Source organism: Archocentrus centrarchus, chromosome 8, assembly GCF_007364275.1.
Source record: "Archocentrus centrarchus isolate MPI-CPG fArcCen1 chromosome 8, fArcCen1, whole genome shotgun sequence".
In the NCBI taxonomy this organism is placed as follows: Eukaryota; Metazoa; Chordata; class Actinopteri; order Cichliformes; family Cichlidae; genus Archocentrus; species Archocentrus centrarchus.
In genome coordinates this window covers 21,811,618-21,827,509 of record NC_044353.1, presented here as the reverse complement: position 1 = coordinate 21,827,509, position 15,892 = coordinate 21,811,618, and the positions used below count along the sequence as shown (strand labels likewise).

Sequence of the window (15,892 nt, the reverse complement as noted above, 5' to 3'; positions counted from 1 at the left end):
ATGTAATTGAAGTACTAAAAACATAAATAAAAACAAAACCTTCTGAACTTCTATACTTCAGTTTTAGTTGTATGAAATAATATAGGCCTAATTTTGTAGTGCTACTGTACCCTCAACAGAAGAGGCATCAGTGAGAGTCCAGACAATGTCGGATTTCTCCTCCAGAACGTCACTGAAGACGTCTTCATCCACCTCCGTCCCAGTTTCATCCACAAGATATACATTTGTTTCTTCAAGGATGTCAAACTTCTCTTTGGCTGTAAATGCACATACATTTTTGGAGATTACTAAATTGTTCAAATATAGAATTCTGTCAGTTCTTTATGTATCACTAATATTCCTGCAAATTTACTTCTATGACAAAAGGTGAACAAATATATAAAAATGCAGGCAAAAATATAATGTAGGATTTTAAGCAGGTCAACTTGAATAAACCAAAAAACATTACCTTGTCTCAAAAATGTTGAATATGACGCTCCATTGAGTTTGATGTAGCGTTTCTTTCCTGCATATTGGACTTTAAAGAGCATTGTCACAGATATCTGAGAAAAAAATATAAGTTCAACATTACTTAAACGGTGACCTGGTCATGTTAACAGTGTCACCACCATACAAGCAGAGCAAAACTGTTATGGGTTTTAACAGTCACTGGTTCATAGAGTGTAAAGGCAGACCCTTGTGGTCATGCCTAATCTAACTAAGAAAAAAAATAAAATTGAGGCAGGGGAGCAGCTAATGCCATGTTTGCCCATCCCCAATGAAGGCTGAGAGACAGCTTCCATTAAGTGTTGTTTTTTTGTTTGTTTTTTTCTTGCTGCGTTTAAAATTTTTAAGTTTTATATAGTTTGTGTGTAGCATTAGCCATTCAGCGCCGAATGATATGCTGCTTGGCTACCATGCTGGAGACTAGGTGTGTTTATAGAGTCGTGGTTATAGCAACCTGTTCTGGTGGCTACAGCTGCAATAAAGAAAAAAAAATAACAGCTGACCTTCTCAGCACAGCCAGCACAACAGCGATGATCCACTCGTGTTAAAGGGTCGTTTTTTTTTTTGTTTTTTTTCAAATAATGGAAATCCGTCACACAGCGACAGAGAGTATGGAATGCTCTGCTTACACAGTGATACTCGAGCTGCAGAATTAAAATGAAATGCAGTAATAGCGATAATAGCGTTTCGTCATTAATTCAGTGACAGCAGAGTTCCGAAGTGAAGCGTGAAATCCTCAGCCCAGTGCGAGGGCATCTCAGCAAGGCGCCTGGCGATCAACCGCTAGCTAGAACAGTGCAACAGGGTTGGGTCAAAATGGCGTAGCAAGTTTTCAAAATTGCGGAAGAACTAGGGTGTGGATGGGATAGTGGCTTTCATTGCATTATATCGGCTATGACTGGTACTCTTTAAGGCGTCCTAAGTTACGCTACAAGACAAGAAGCCACTAAAGGTGGAAATGCTAATCAGCAGCAGGTGCTAGATCTCGAGAGCAACCGGTGAAGGAGCAGGACAGAAGGGCAAACACAGCGAACATAACATGGAGGGAACAGAAAGTACAGTTTTGAGAAAATCAGTGGGAATAATGACATGTCTGTCTCCTTAGTTTAAAAAAAAAAAATTTTCAACTAGCACCGATAATTGTACATCTGCCTTGAGTTGACATTTAGCACGTCTTGCGATACATTTAATTGTCAGCTGATGCCACTAACATTTGGTGAAAATTAAATGTACATACATACTGTCAATGTACTTACCTGTATTTTCTGTTGTCTGAAAAGGCATTATATCCAAACTAGTTAATCCCGCCGAAAAATAACCGCCGTCTGCTTGTTTGGTGCATGCGCATTCAGAGTACGTCGCAACAGATACGCACCCGACGTGCACACGCACGGTACGTAAAATGCGAACCGTGAAGACTCAATCACAAATACACACCGTGAGAGTTAGTGAGTTTAATATAAACTCTCACTAACACTGCAGAAATACCTGACACCAATAGGAGACACTGTTTGCAACACTGGAAGTGTATCTAATTACTAATGAACTCCACAGTGTAAAAAAAACAACTCTACAATACTCGAACTCTGGAAAGTAACACTTTTGAATTTGCTGTGTATTGTCAGTATCTTTTGTGTTTAACAAGTGATTAATTATTTGGTTATTTACTTGTGCTCTTTCCTATTATTTTTATCTTATTTTTTTATTTTCTCTCTACCCCCCCCCCCCCCCCCCCCCCCCCCCCCCTCTCTCTTTCTCTCTCCCTTTTTCTTTCTTTTTCCTAAGCCTGTCAGCTCTGGCAAAATTTGTCACACACTATGTTAAAAATAACTCAAATAAAATAAAGGGTCACACACTAACAAGATCACAGTTCTGCTTGCAAGATCTGCCAGACATGACAGGCTAAAAAAAAAAAAAAAAAAAAACAGCATTACACAGTACTACAATAGTAATACACACGCAAACCACTAGTTAAAAGCAAGCCTGTACAAATAAGTCTTGAGAGTAGAGTTTGCAGAGCTCAGATGTAATGGTAGTGCATTCCAAAGTTTACATTTTGGCAGTTTGGATTATGTAATAATGTGACTTCTCTTTAGTATAGTGTTGTGTTTTGAGTATTCTCCTTTTTATTGTGTGAAATATATCAATCTATCTGTTTCTTTTGACAACAAATCTTTAAATATGTTGTCTGCTGTCTCTTCAAAAGTTCATATGTTTCTACTGTGTGTGTATGTGTGTGGCTCAGTCTGAAATCTACTCCATCCTCTTTTCTGTACCAGGATGCATCTGCAGGCCTCCTCATTTATAACACAAGTCAAACAAGAAGGTACTGTCCCAACCTGAGTACTGCTTTGTTTTTTTTTTGTCCAAACAGACTAACATATTAATCCATAACAAAAATGGGTAACGGTTAAAGCATCAATAACAAATCTAAAGGGCATGGACAAAGTAACCAATTTATAACAATAAACTACAGGAACACGATTTTGCAATATTTAGCAGAGAGGAGGCAGGCATCTGTAACACCAATAACTATAAATACACAACAGCGTTATCATCCACTGAAGAAGTTAATCAAAAACATTACAAACTATGCAGGTTTGCCAAAAGCTCCTCCTCCTGTCGACTTTCTGGTTCACACCTCCTCTCCTCATCCTACAAAAGCAGAACAATCTCTTTCTGAAGCTACAACTTCAATTCTCACACTGACAACATGCTGCTGACTCTCAGCGCTCTCATCGCTGCTCTAACATGTATGAAACCTATTTCTAGTTCAGTAGTTGAGTGTTGGATTCACATGTCAGTGTGTTTCTCTTGACTCCATGTCTTCTTGTTGTCTGCAGGTGTGAGTGGTGTGACGGTGGTGACACAGAAACCTGTTGTATCAGTGAGGAGAGGAGAGACAGCCACCATGGACTGTAACCTGGGGACTGTTACTGGAAGTAGTGCTCGTTGGTATAAACAGATTCCAGGAGGAGTTCCTCAGTATGTGCTGAGGTTTCATCATAGTTATAGTTCTCCAGAATATGGCTCTGGGTTCTCCTCTCCAAAATTCACATCCACTCACCAGTCAACAACAGATTATCGTTTGATCATCAGCAATGTGGAGGAGGGAGACTCTGCAGTCTATTACTGTCAGACATGGGACAGCTCTGCTAAGCATTGGGTATCACAGTGATTTACACTCTGACAAAAACCTCCTCACTATTACTTCTGCTTTTTGACACTCTTTCACATGCTGATAACAGGCTCATCAAGCAAACTCAGTTTAAACACTGGAGATAATAAACACTGAATTACTCTGTTTCATGCATTTTAACCAACATACAAATGCATATGTTGCTGAGTTTTAATTGATAGAAATTTGACAGACATGTCTGAATGTTAAAACTCTGATAACTGATACATTTCAGCTGCAGTTAAGGTGACATTGTTCAGACTACACAAACACTGTTTACTGTTACATGATGAGGTTAATAACCTTATTCATATGAAGTTAAAATGCAGCTACATTAAGTTTAGCTGTCAGTGTTTCCTTTACAACAGCTTTTTAAAGATTGCCATTCTGTGACAGAGTGTGAAGTAGCACAGTATTATGAATATGAAGCAAAAATGTGTAATAATTGAATGGCACACTATGAAACCACTCGTAATTTATTTGATCTATGAATGAAACTCATTTAATTGAATCGCCTCCTTTAGTTTCCCTCTCCTCTGTGTCTTTATGAGCTTCAGTATCATTCCTCTTCTCACTACAGTCCTGTTCCCAACTCAGCTGAACAGAAAGAGCCGTTTACACCAAACACTGACAACGTGCTGGGGACCCTCTGCACTCTCATCATTGCTCGAACATTTAAGATGTTCTCATTTGTTTCACAACCTTTTTTTTTTTGGGGGGAAGTAACCTTTCACTCGTGTTTTTTCTGTTTGTTGGCAGACGTTGATGCAGTGATAGTGTTGACCCAGACAATGATAAACCATAAGGTTTAGGAGTGTGTTTATGGAAATTTTGGACCATTCTTACAGAAGCATATTTGTGAGGTCAGACACTGATGTTGGACGAGAGTGTCTGGCCTGCAGTCTCTGCTCTGATTCATACCGAAGGTGTGAATTAGGTTGAGGTCAAAACTCTGTGCAGGCCTGTCAAGTTCTTCCACACCAGACTCGCTTATCCATGTCTTTATGGTAGCTGTTATGCTGTGCTCGTGCACAGTTATGTAAGAACAGGAAGTGGCCGTGCTGTTCCTAAACTGTTCGCACAATGTTCGAAGCACAAATTGTCCATAATGTCCTGAATCTGAAGGTCACATAAGGTTTGAAGGTCTGTAGAAGGTTGGTGACCTCATCAGACTCTGTGCCCCAGCATCTGCTGACCCTACTCTTTGATTTTAGATATATAGATACTTTATTCTACCACTTTGTGGCTGAGTTGCTGTTGTTCTCAGTCACTTCCATTTTGTTATAACACCACTAACAGCTGACTGTTGCACAGGTGACATCCTATCATGGTACCATGCTGTAATTCACTGAGCTCCTGAGAGTGACCCATTCTTTCATAAACGTTTGTAGAAGCAGTCTGCATATCTAGGTGCTTGGTTTTATGCACATGTGGCCATGGAAGTGACTGGAACACAGGAACTCAGTGATATGGATAGGTGAGTGGATTCTTTTGGCAATATAGTGTGTAAACAGACTGATGAGGGGAATGAGATGCTGACAGTGAAAGTTGGTCTCAACAGGATGTTTCAGTTCCTCTGCCCTCATTAGTGAGAGTCAGGAGGTTTTTGTACAGCCATGAGTACAAACTGAATCACCGTGGTATTCGGACAAGGAACCAAGCTGACTGTGACAAGTAAGTACTTTTAACTGGAAAAAAAAAATGATTTACTGATAACAAATGATTTCATATGTTGAAATTTTCAGACCGATTAGCCTTTTATATTTTCATACCACCTGCTGCAGGTTCAATCTTCATTTTAGACATTAGTCTTAGTAAGTAAGCAATTGATCCATGATCAAGATAGATTTTCTTTTACTGATTAATCAAATGATCATTAACAAGATCAACAGGAGTCATTTTCTGTTAATTTGTTGTTTATGATTTTATTTCTTTCTCTTTTTTTAAGTTTAGACTGATCTTCCTGTCTGTATGACAGCTTTGATACCAGACTAAACTTTGTTTTAGACAATGGACAAAAGTTTGAATTTTTCTCAGTGCTTTTATCTGCATGTATTTTATTACAGTGAATAGAAACAGATGGGGACCAATTAGTACAGGATCATTCTTCTAAGAAATAGTATTATATTATTTTACTTTGTTTTGACATTTTTAAGAACAGTTTTGAAAATCATAGTCCATTACACATTCTGTCAGTTTTAAAGTTATAACATTAAGTTAGAGTGTATATAATTTGACCTTAATATGTCTTAGTTTGAAAACTAGCCCTGCTGTGTCTGAAGGTTATCATAGGTCACCGTTGATGATGGTAAAAAGATCTAAAAGCCTGATCAATGTTGTAGAATTTAACTTTTATGTATTTTAGAGGATTTGAAAAAATTTTTTCCTGTTCATGTTTTTGTACATGAAATTCCTGCTGTTGTGGGAGATTGTTTCTGCTTATTTTGGCTGACGCTATATCTTTCTCATGTTTATGAGATATTATTTAGCAATGAATATCATCATCATTATGGTCTCTTTCTCGATTATCAGACATTTCCAGTTGTTATTACATCATTTCCACCTTGTTCCTGATTGTCCTTCTCTGTATTTTCAGGCTCCAGCCTCCCTGCTCCTGTCCTCACAGTCTTCCCTCCGTCCAGTGCTGAGCTCCAGTCCAGCAAAGCCACTCTGGTCTGTCTGTCCAGTCAGTCTGGACCTTTTGCAGATGTGACCTGGTCGGCTGCTGGGAGTCCAGTGAGCAGTGGGATCTCTACCAGCACTGCTGTTCAGAGACCAGACCACACTTTCCAAATCAGCAGCTCTCTGACCATCCAGACATCAGACTGGAACATGGATAAGGTTTACACATGTAAAGTGTCTTTGGGCTCCCAGACTTCAGAGAAAACCATCCAGAAGTCAGGATGTCCCACTGAATAGTAGAGGACCAGAATGAGCATTTAAAATCTGCTTTTTTACTGCTTCTGCTGTTTGCAAAGTTCACATGTTAGAAATCAGAATAAAGAAAAAGTTTTAAGCCACGAGTGCATTTGTTTATCATTAACAAGTATTTACTAGAATTGCTGTATTCACTGACTCAATAAAAGCATTTTATTAAAACCTGCTCAACTTAAATGAGGAGAATTTGTTCTTCTTACCATTGTTAAAATATTGTCAAAATACATGCTGTGTCATATTTGTACACTAGAGAGCATCATTTCACATTTCAGCCCTAGTAGGCACATGTGTCACTGGCTCAAAATGCTGGTTTTAAATTTGCAAATAAATCTTCACACTCAGTTAGTGAAGCATGACCTCTTGGTTCCTCCCGTGCTGCGTTCTCAGGATGCACCTGCAGGTCTCAGGACTTTTTATAACTTCATGTAAATGAAGAAGTATCAACTCTCTGTAAAATGAAATGGAAATGTCTGTGAGTGGAAATTTTTATTTTACTATAATTTGGTAAATTAGAGGCAGTTGGTCTGAGAATAGCTTTGTTCATTATAAAAGAAACACTCTATGGGCTGTATAACAAATCAGTGCAACATAAGACATACACAAAATAAATAAGAAATAAAATCACTCAATTGCTCATTTAAATAGCAGCCTTTCAGATGAAGACAGATATCAGCATTGATCAGGGCTGTTGATTTGTTGTAAAAACGGTCCCTTAGTCTTTTAGTCTGCACCATCAGAGCCCCGAATCTCCTTCCATCGCCTATAACAGTTCAAATGGTGTCCTGGGTGTGTGCTGACTCTCAGGATGCTGCGTGCCCTCCTGAGACAGTGGGTGCTGTGAAGGTCAATCAGGGAGGGGAGAGGGCGGCCAATGATTTTCTGGGCATTGTTAATTACCTTCTGTTGTGTGCCATGGTTCAGCTGTAGAACCACATGGGAATGCAGTAAGTCAGCACACTGTTGCTGGAGCAGTGATAGAAGACAGTCAATAGCTCCCTAAGTTAATAAGTTATTGTTGTCTACTGCTTGTTGTCCTATTAAAACACACTCATCCTTTTTTTTTTAAATGAAATGGTTACTCTCTCCATGGCCTGAATAAGATGTAAAAAGCCTGAAGTCTTTATTTTCTGCAGTTAGATTTAAATTTTTAACAGTTGCAGTAAAGTACAGAATTGTAGCTTTGTTAAATTTTTCTGAAATGACAAAAGGTAAATAAAAATTCAACAGGAAAGAAAATATCAACTCAGATTTTTAATTAAAAACGTTATGGAGGCATTTAGAGATTTTAGATACACATTTCTCTGACTAATCAAATCTTTGATGACTTTCCACTATAAGATCATCTAAAAAAAACGGACTAAATGTCAGAAAATGAGACCAGACTGTTTGTAAATGTGACGCTCCAAAACAGTAGGTGACACTTATAACCATTCAAAACAAAACTTCATATGACAGAAACAGAGCTGCAGGAACGACTCCATTTAGTGTTTCTCTGATAAAAAACTGAGTCTTTCTGAGACCAACCAAATCATTATTCAGTTAACTGCCTCTGATTACCAAATTATAGTAAAGTGGAACTTTTTCAGTCTGAGTCAGTTCCATGTCATTTTACACAGAGCTGATACTTCTTCATTTGCATGAAGTTATAAAAGATCCTGAAACCTGCAGGTGCTTCCTGGACAGGCAGAGAGGGAGGAGCAGAGAGCTGATGCTTCACTAACTGAGTGTGAAGATTTATCTGCAAGTTGTTTTGTACTTTTGTACCCAGGCAGAATTATGAAATGATGCTCTCTAGTGTCCAAATATGGCTCAGCATGTATTTTGACTATATTTTTTTATATATTTATTAACTATGGGAAGGAGACTGAACAAGGTTCTCTTCAGTCACATTGAATTTGTTACCATCAACACAAACAGTGTGTTATTATTCTGTTTACAACAAGGAAACATAATATGTAATAAAATGCTTTTATTTAGTCAGTATAACACAGCAATTCCTGTAAATGCCTGTTTAATGACAAGAAAAATGAACACAATGCTTAAAACCTTTTGGCTTTATTCTTGATTTCTAACATGTGAACTTTGCAAACAGCAGAAGCAGTAAAAAAGCAGATTTTAAATGCTCATCTGGTCCTCTACTATTCAGGGGGACATCCTGACTTCTGGATGGTTTTCTCTGAAGTCTGGGAGCCCAAAGACACTTTACATGTGTAAACCTTATCCATGTTCCAGTCTGATGTCTGGATGGTCAGAGAGCTGCTGATTTGGAAAGTGTGGTCTGGTCTCTGAAACAGCAGTGCTGGTAGAGACCCCACTGCTCACTGGACTCCCAGCAGCCGACCAGGTCACATCTGCAAATGCACAGACTGACTGGACAGACAGACCAGAGTGGCTTTGCTGGACTGGAGCTCAGCACTGGACGGAGGGAAGACTGTGAGGACAGGAGCAGGGAGGCTGGAGCCTGAAAATACAGAGAAGGACAATCAGGAACGAAGTGGAAATGAAGGAATATAAAACTAAAAATGTCTGAGAATTGAGCAAGCGACAGTAATGGATGATGACAGTATTTACCATTAAATATTAAGATCTCATAAAAATGAAAAATACAGCATGTGCCAAAATACATGTAACTAGCTATAATCATTCACAGCAGCAGAAATTTACTGTACAAACAAATGTGCTGGAAAATTATTTAAAGTCCTACAAAATAAATAAATAAAACTTATATAAATAACATCATTGTCAATCAAGAGGCAGTAATGGATAAATATAATATTTACTAATAATGTCATAGACTAAATCAACTATAAACAAAACAAGTACAAATAAACATCTAAAGGAGTAGAAATGATAAAACTTTCAAACACAAAAATAATGAACACGTTTTTTCTTTTACATCAGTTAATATTTTTTAATCTTTGTGAAATAAAGCAGAGGCAGCTATAAACAAACTTCAGACACAATGAGAAGTAGTTGTGGAACTGAGACAAATTAAGCTCAGAATGTAAATTTTCTCAATGTTTTACCTTTAGAAAAAATACTTTGTTACTACTGAAAGAAAATGGAATCATTTCCAAAAAATGGCTCTTGAAAAATATCTTCTTAAAGTTGAACAGAGTTATTACTTCATAGCAATGATCAAGGTCAGTGTTTGTTTCTGTGGACTCTAATTAAAGAAGTTCAACTGCATTCAAACTGCTGGTCACATCTGTTGCTTGTACATTGTATAAAACAGCAACTTTTACGCTTAACAACAAATAAACTCTGAAAAATAAGACATCAAGGCATAAACACTAAGTCATCAGAAAATATCTCCTGTTTCAGGATCAAATTAAAAGTACTTACTTGTCACAGTCAGCTTGGTTCCTTGTCCAAATACCACAGTGATTCAGTTTGTACTCATGGCTGTACAAAAACCTCCTGACTCTCACTAATGAGGGCAGAGGAACTGAAACATCCTGCTGAGACCAACTTTCACTGTCAGCATCTCATTCCCCTCATCAGTCTGTTTATATTTCATAACAATGTGCTTTAAACACCGTTAATAAAGTGTAATTTGTTCTGTTCCAGACTGAATGATTTGATTTTTACTCATTGAGCGATGTGAGCAGTTATAACAGAAGTAAATGTTTATCTCTGATGTCCTTATCCTCACATGTCTGCATTTTCTTGCTACCTTACACATACAATTTATACTAATAACTCTTTTTCAGTCATGTATAAGTTAACCTTTGGATAAAACAATCTGATTACTGTCACTTTTAGTGCAGAGGGAAATGTAAAATATGTCTCTATGTAGGCACTGAGACAAGCATGTATTTAAGCCTTGTTTAAGGATGAAAAGATGTGGGTGAAGGAGGTGTGCATGTTTTAGTGCTTTGCTAAAATATTTTCAATGATGAACCTCAAACTGAATCAAAAAAGAAAAAAAAGAGCAGATCAATGTTTAAATGTTTGACTGTTACCTGTTGGTGGTTGGGTTTACACTGAGTTTGCTTATCAGCAAGTGAAAGAGAGTCAAAAAGCAGAAATGTGAGTGAAGAGGTTTTTGTCACAGCATAAATCACTGTGATACAGCAACAGAGCTCTCCCATGTTTGACAGTAATAGACTGCAGAGTCTCCCTCCTCCACATTGCTGATGATCAAACGATAATCTGTTGTTGACTGATGAGTGCATGTGAATTTTGGAGAGGAGAACCCAGAGCCATAGGTTGGAGAACTCCAGCTATAATACCAATACAGCACAAGCTGAGGAACTCCTCCTGGAATCTGTTTATACCAAAGAAGCAGCACTGTAGTAACAGTCCCCAGGTTACAGGTCCATGGTGGCTGTCTCTCCTCTCCTCACTGATACAACAGGTTTCTGTGTCACCACCGTCACACCACTCACACCTGCAGACAACAAGAAGACATGGAGTCAAGAGAAACACACTGACATCTGTGTGTAAGTCTGCAGTATAAGTCAAAGTGTTTACATGTTAGAGCAGTGATGAGAGCGCAGAGAGTCCACCAGCCTGTTGTCAGTGTGAGCCCAGAATAAACCTGTAACTCTGAAAGAGATGTTACTGCTTTGTAGGATGAAGAGAGGAGGTGCTGGAGGAGCCATTTAATACAACTATGAGGAGGAGGAGCCTTTCATCATGACTGCATTTGTAACTAATGGTGTTGCTGATGTGTCACAACTGTCACCCCATTATAATATCATCTTACTGTAAATTTGCTGTTTTTTAATTTTAATTATATTTTACTTTTATACTTTCTACACACAATTGGATCCTTGACAGTTTTCAGTGACATTAAGTAGACAGTGTCTGTCTGAGCTCTGATTCCATGATTTGGTAAATTGTGGATATCTGAAGTGAAAAGAAGAGTTGTCAGAGACTTGTGCTGACGTTCCACAACAATGGGCTCATAATGTCAGACTGTTGTAAATGTGATGCCCCAAAACATTGGAGGCAATTTTTAACAAGCTTTCAACTTGAAACTTCACACTGTAAAAAAAAAAGCTTAAAAGTGGAAATGAGAGGAAAATTAGACAAAAGATGAATAACGGCAACTAAATGTTCAACATAAAAATAACCCTTTGAGAGCAAACCTTCATGTGACAGCAGCAGAGCTGCAGGAAACATGAGTCGCACAGCTGACTCCATTTAAAGTTTCTCTGATAACCAATGCTATTCTTAAACCAAACCAAACCAGCATTCAGTTAACTGCCTCTGATTTAGTAAATTATTGTAAAATGAAACATATCCAGTCAGGGACAGTTCCATCTCATTCTTCTTCATTTACATGAAGTTAGAAACGAGATCCTGAGACCTGCAGGTGCATCCTGGACAGGCAGAGAGGGAGCAGCAGAGAGCTGATGCTTCACTAACTGAGTGTGAAGGTTTATTTGCATGTTTACAACCAACATTTGAAACCAGTTTCTATGCTTTGGTATAATTAGGAATTTCTGCTCTCTAGTGTACAAATATGGTACAGCATGGACTGTATCAGTATTTTTAATGTATTTTAACTATGGTAGAAAGACTGAATCATATTCTCCTCCTCTGTGTGCTCCTCAGCAAAGATTTTACAGATTCTCTTCAGTCACTTTGAATTTATGTTTCAGCAACACAAACAGTGTGTTATTATTTATTTACCAACAAGGAAAAAAAATGACAAAATGAACACAATGCTTAACCTTTTGCTTTATTCTGATTTCTAACAGTGATCTTTGTAATGAAAGTTCACATGGAAGCAGTAAAAAAGCAGATTTTAAATGCTCATTCTGGTCCTCTACTATTCAGCGGGACATCCTGACTTCTGGATGGTTTTCTCTGAAGTCTGGGAGCCCAAAGACACTTTACATGTGTAAACCTTATCCATGTTCCAGTCTGAGTCTGGATGGTCAGAGAGCTGCTGATTTGGAAAGTGTGGTCTGGTCTCTGAACAGCAGTGCTGGTAGAGATCCCCACTGCTCACTGGACTCCCAGCAGCCGACCAGGTCACATCTGCAAAGGTCCAGACTGACTGGACAGACAGACCAGAGTGGCTTTGTTGGACTGGAGCTCAGCACTGGATGGAGGGAAGACTGTGAGGACAGGAGCAGGGAGGCTGGAGCCTGAAAATACATAGAAGGACAATCAGGAACGAGGTGGAAATGAAAGAATAAATCTAGAACATCTGAGAATCGAGCAATCGACAATAATGGCTGAATATTTATTTACAATTAAATAATGTCTTAAATTGAAAAAATATTGAATCTGCCAAAATAAGTTGAACTAATCATCTACAGCAGCAGAAATTTCATGTCCAAACACATAAATGGAAAACACATGTTAAGACCTAACATCATCTTCATCAAGAAAGACACAGTAATGGATGAAGGTAATAAATCACTTAAGGTAAGGACAAGTAATCATCTAAAGCAGATCACACAGTTGTAATCAGTTATTATTGTTCAGTCTTTGTGAAATAAAATATACCCCTATAATAAACTTCAGTCAGATTTTTATCTTTAACTCCATATTTTAACTTAAGTAAAAATGTTAGTTACTACAGACAGAAGAAAACAGCTGGACAAAAACATATTTTATTAACTTAAAACAATGATACATTTTAAAGCAGACCTAAGTTGAGCGAAGCAACAATTTTAATGATCAAATTAAAAGTACTTACTTGTCACAGTCAGCTTGGTTCCTTGTCCAAATACCACAGTGATTCAGTTTGTACTCATGGCTGTACAAAAACCTCCTGACTCTCACTAATGAGGGCAGAGGAACTGAAACATCCTGTGAGACCAACTTTCACTGTCAACATCTCATTCCTTTCATCAGTCTGTTTATTTCCAAAACTCTGATGATTTTCTTCTGCATTTAGTTTGATGTTATACCAAATTTACACACTTTCAGAAGTGTGGAATAAAAGAAGCTTCATGTCTAACTTGCTGATGCTGAAAGTTGTCTTCCAAAAATTAAATGTAATCAAGTAAAATAGATTTACAATTGACTTGCATTTATTTTTTGTTCTTGTAATATGTTCTCTGTTGTGTTATGGATGAATACAAATAAGAAGCATTGGATGATGCAGGAGGATATTTCATACATAAATGCAACTAAATAAAACATTCAGTGCATTGGTGTTTTTTGGGCACTCATTGGCACTTTGATCTCTGCAATAGTTTTCAACTGATAACACGTGTTTGAATTTATATTTATGTATTTCTTTTATATTTTTATCAGAACGGTGGCTGGAGGGATGGATATTTTTGATGAATTTTGTTTTTTATTCATTACAGCAGACAACACAGTCATTGTAAATGACATGGCAAAGAGTCAGGAAGAAGCAGAAGTATTTAATAAAGAGGTTTTTGTCACAGTGTGAATCACTGTGATACGCTCTCCTTTGCAGAGTTGTCCCATGTGGCACAGTAATACACTGCAGAGTCTCCTGCTTCTGCCCCGCTTAATGATAAACTGATAATCAATGTTTGATGAGGGCTTTGGAGTTAAATCGGTCTGAGGAGATTCCTGTTCCAAACTCAGGTGAGCTGTGTAAGACTGGTAAAATCTCAGAAGATACTGAGGAGTAGAACCAGGGACTGTTTTGTACCAGTTTACATAATAGCTTTCAGGTCTCTGAATGTTGCATTTGAGCAGAACCTCTCTCCTGGAGAAACTGTGAGCACAGCAGTGTCTGGGTCAACACTTTTGCAGCATCCACACCTGTCAGAGAAAAAGAAACATTAATGAAATGTTTATGTCTGTAAGTACAGGCTTTAAAATCAACCAGAAAGCTCTCTTACATGCTAGAACAGCAATAAGAGTGCAGAGGGTCCCCTGCATGTTGAAAATGTGGTGTATTCTCTTTGCTGTCCAGCTGAGAGGTGAACTGAGGGATGAAGAGAGTGAAACTTATAAGGACTAAGGAGAGGATAAGCAGAGGAGGAGGAGTCTCAATACTTAAAACTATTTGATAGCAACTCAACTACTTTTCAAATATTCTTAAATGTTTATTTAAAAAACAATAAGTCTACCAAATATGTTTTGAGTTTACAGCAGTTTTATTTATTATCTACAAATATATTTGAATTCAGGATATACTGTTGACCCAATTTGCTGGGATTAATCTTCTGTGAACACCATAAATCTCTCTGTTGTATGTATTTATCCTGTTAATTAAGCTGAAAATCAAAGTATATGTAATTAGGTGGATCTACCATTTTTATCTGGTTGTTATAGTCACACTCCTAACTCTGTGTTGTCCCTTCTTTCTGAATCACTGTCCATACAACTACTTCTAATTATTAGTAATATCACAGCGATGCTGTTAACAGATCAAATACAATACATGTAGTCTCTGGAGCTTGAAAAAGGCGACTGGACTTCTTTTTGTTTCTTGAAGACGTTTCACCTCTCATCCGAAAGGCTTCTTCAGTTCTCAACCAAATGGTGGAGAGACCCAGGTATTTAAACCCCTTCAAACCAAGTCACACCCTAAGACAAAAACTGGTTCATCCCAAGGACAAACCCGCCAAACACAAGATCAGCGATGTAGTGTATGCTGTTCAGTGCAGTGAAGAGTGCTCGGACCTCTACATTGGTGAAACCAAACAGCCTCTTCACAAACGAATGGCACAACATAGAAGAGCCACCTCGACAGGACAAGATTCAGCAGTACATCTGCATCTGAAGGAAAAAGGGCACTCTTTGAGGATGCCAATGTCCACATTTTGGACAGGGAAAACAGATGGTTTGAAAGAGGAGTGAAAGAAGCCATCTATGTCCACTGTGAACAACCATCATTGAACAGAGGAGGTGGATTACGTCACCAACTTTCCCCCGCTTACAGTGCTGTCCTGAGCTCCCTTCCCAGACGTCTCAACCCCCATTCACACCTTTGTTCCAGTGACCTCAATAGGCCACAGGAAACAATGGAGCGGAGTCCTAAGTTGGTTTCAACTGAAACCACTGATTAAATATGACCCACGCCCCCTTCACACCTGGGCACATGTGTTCAAGCACATGATCAATAGAGGGTCATAACCACCTCCAGGGGACTACGCCCACAGGGGTTTAAATACCTGGGTCTCTCCACCATTTGGTTGAGAACTGAAGAAGCCTTTCGGATGAGAGGTGAAACGTCTTCAAGAAACAAAAAGAAGTCCAGTCGCCTTTTTCAAGCTCCAGAGACTAATATGACCTGGATAACTGAGAATCTACACAGACATACAATACATGTAAGACAATAATTAGTAAAGGTGATCCAAATTTAATTAAATACTGGTTTACCAAATGATTACAATGTAA

The 15,892-nt window shown here is 38.2% G+C and overlaps 1 protein-coding gene, 1 long non-coding RNA gene and 1 pseudogene across 2 annotated transcripts; 1 reads left to right on the top strand and 2 right to left on the bottom strand.

The window, feature by feature from the left end:
- Positions 1–139: 139 nt before the first annotated feature.
- Positions 140–1,794, bottom strand: LOC115784183 (uncharacterized). The gene is made up of 3 exons (XR_004020275.1): positions 1,743–1,794; positions 449–542; positions 140–257 (listed from the first exon to the last, which is right to left on the bottom strand). It is a non-coding gene; the product is annotated as an uncharacterized LOC115784183 (long non-coding RNA).
- Positions 1,795–3,184: 1,390 nt separating this feature from the next.
- LOC115784182 (immunoglobulin lambda-1 light chain-like) lies at positions 3,185–6,746 on the top strand. The gene is made up of 4 exons (XM_030735302.1): positions 3,185–3,239; positions 3,330–3,652; positions 5,305–5,338; positions 6,261–6,746. Exons 1-4 carry the CDS (start codon positions 3,200–3,202, stop codon positions 6,581–6,583), a joined length of 720 nt encoding a protein of 239 aa, XP_030591162.1. The 5' UTR covers positions 3,185–3,199; the 3' UTR covers positions 6,584–6,746.
- Positions 6,747–8,728: 1,982 nt separating this feature from the next.
- Positions 8,729–14,428, bottom strand: LOC115784916 (immunoglobulin lambda-1 light chain-like; annotated as a pseudogene).
- Between the last annotated feature and the right edge of the window lie 1,464 nt (positions 14,429–15,892).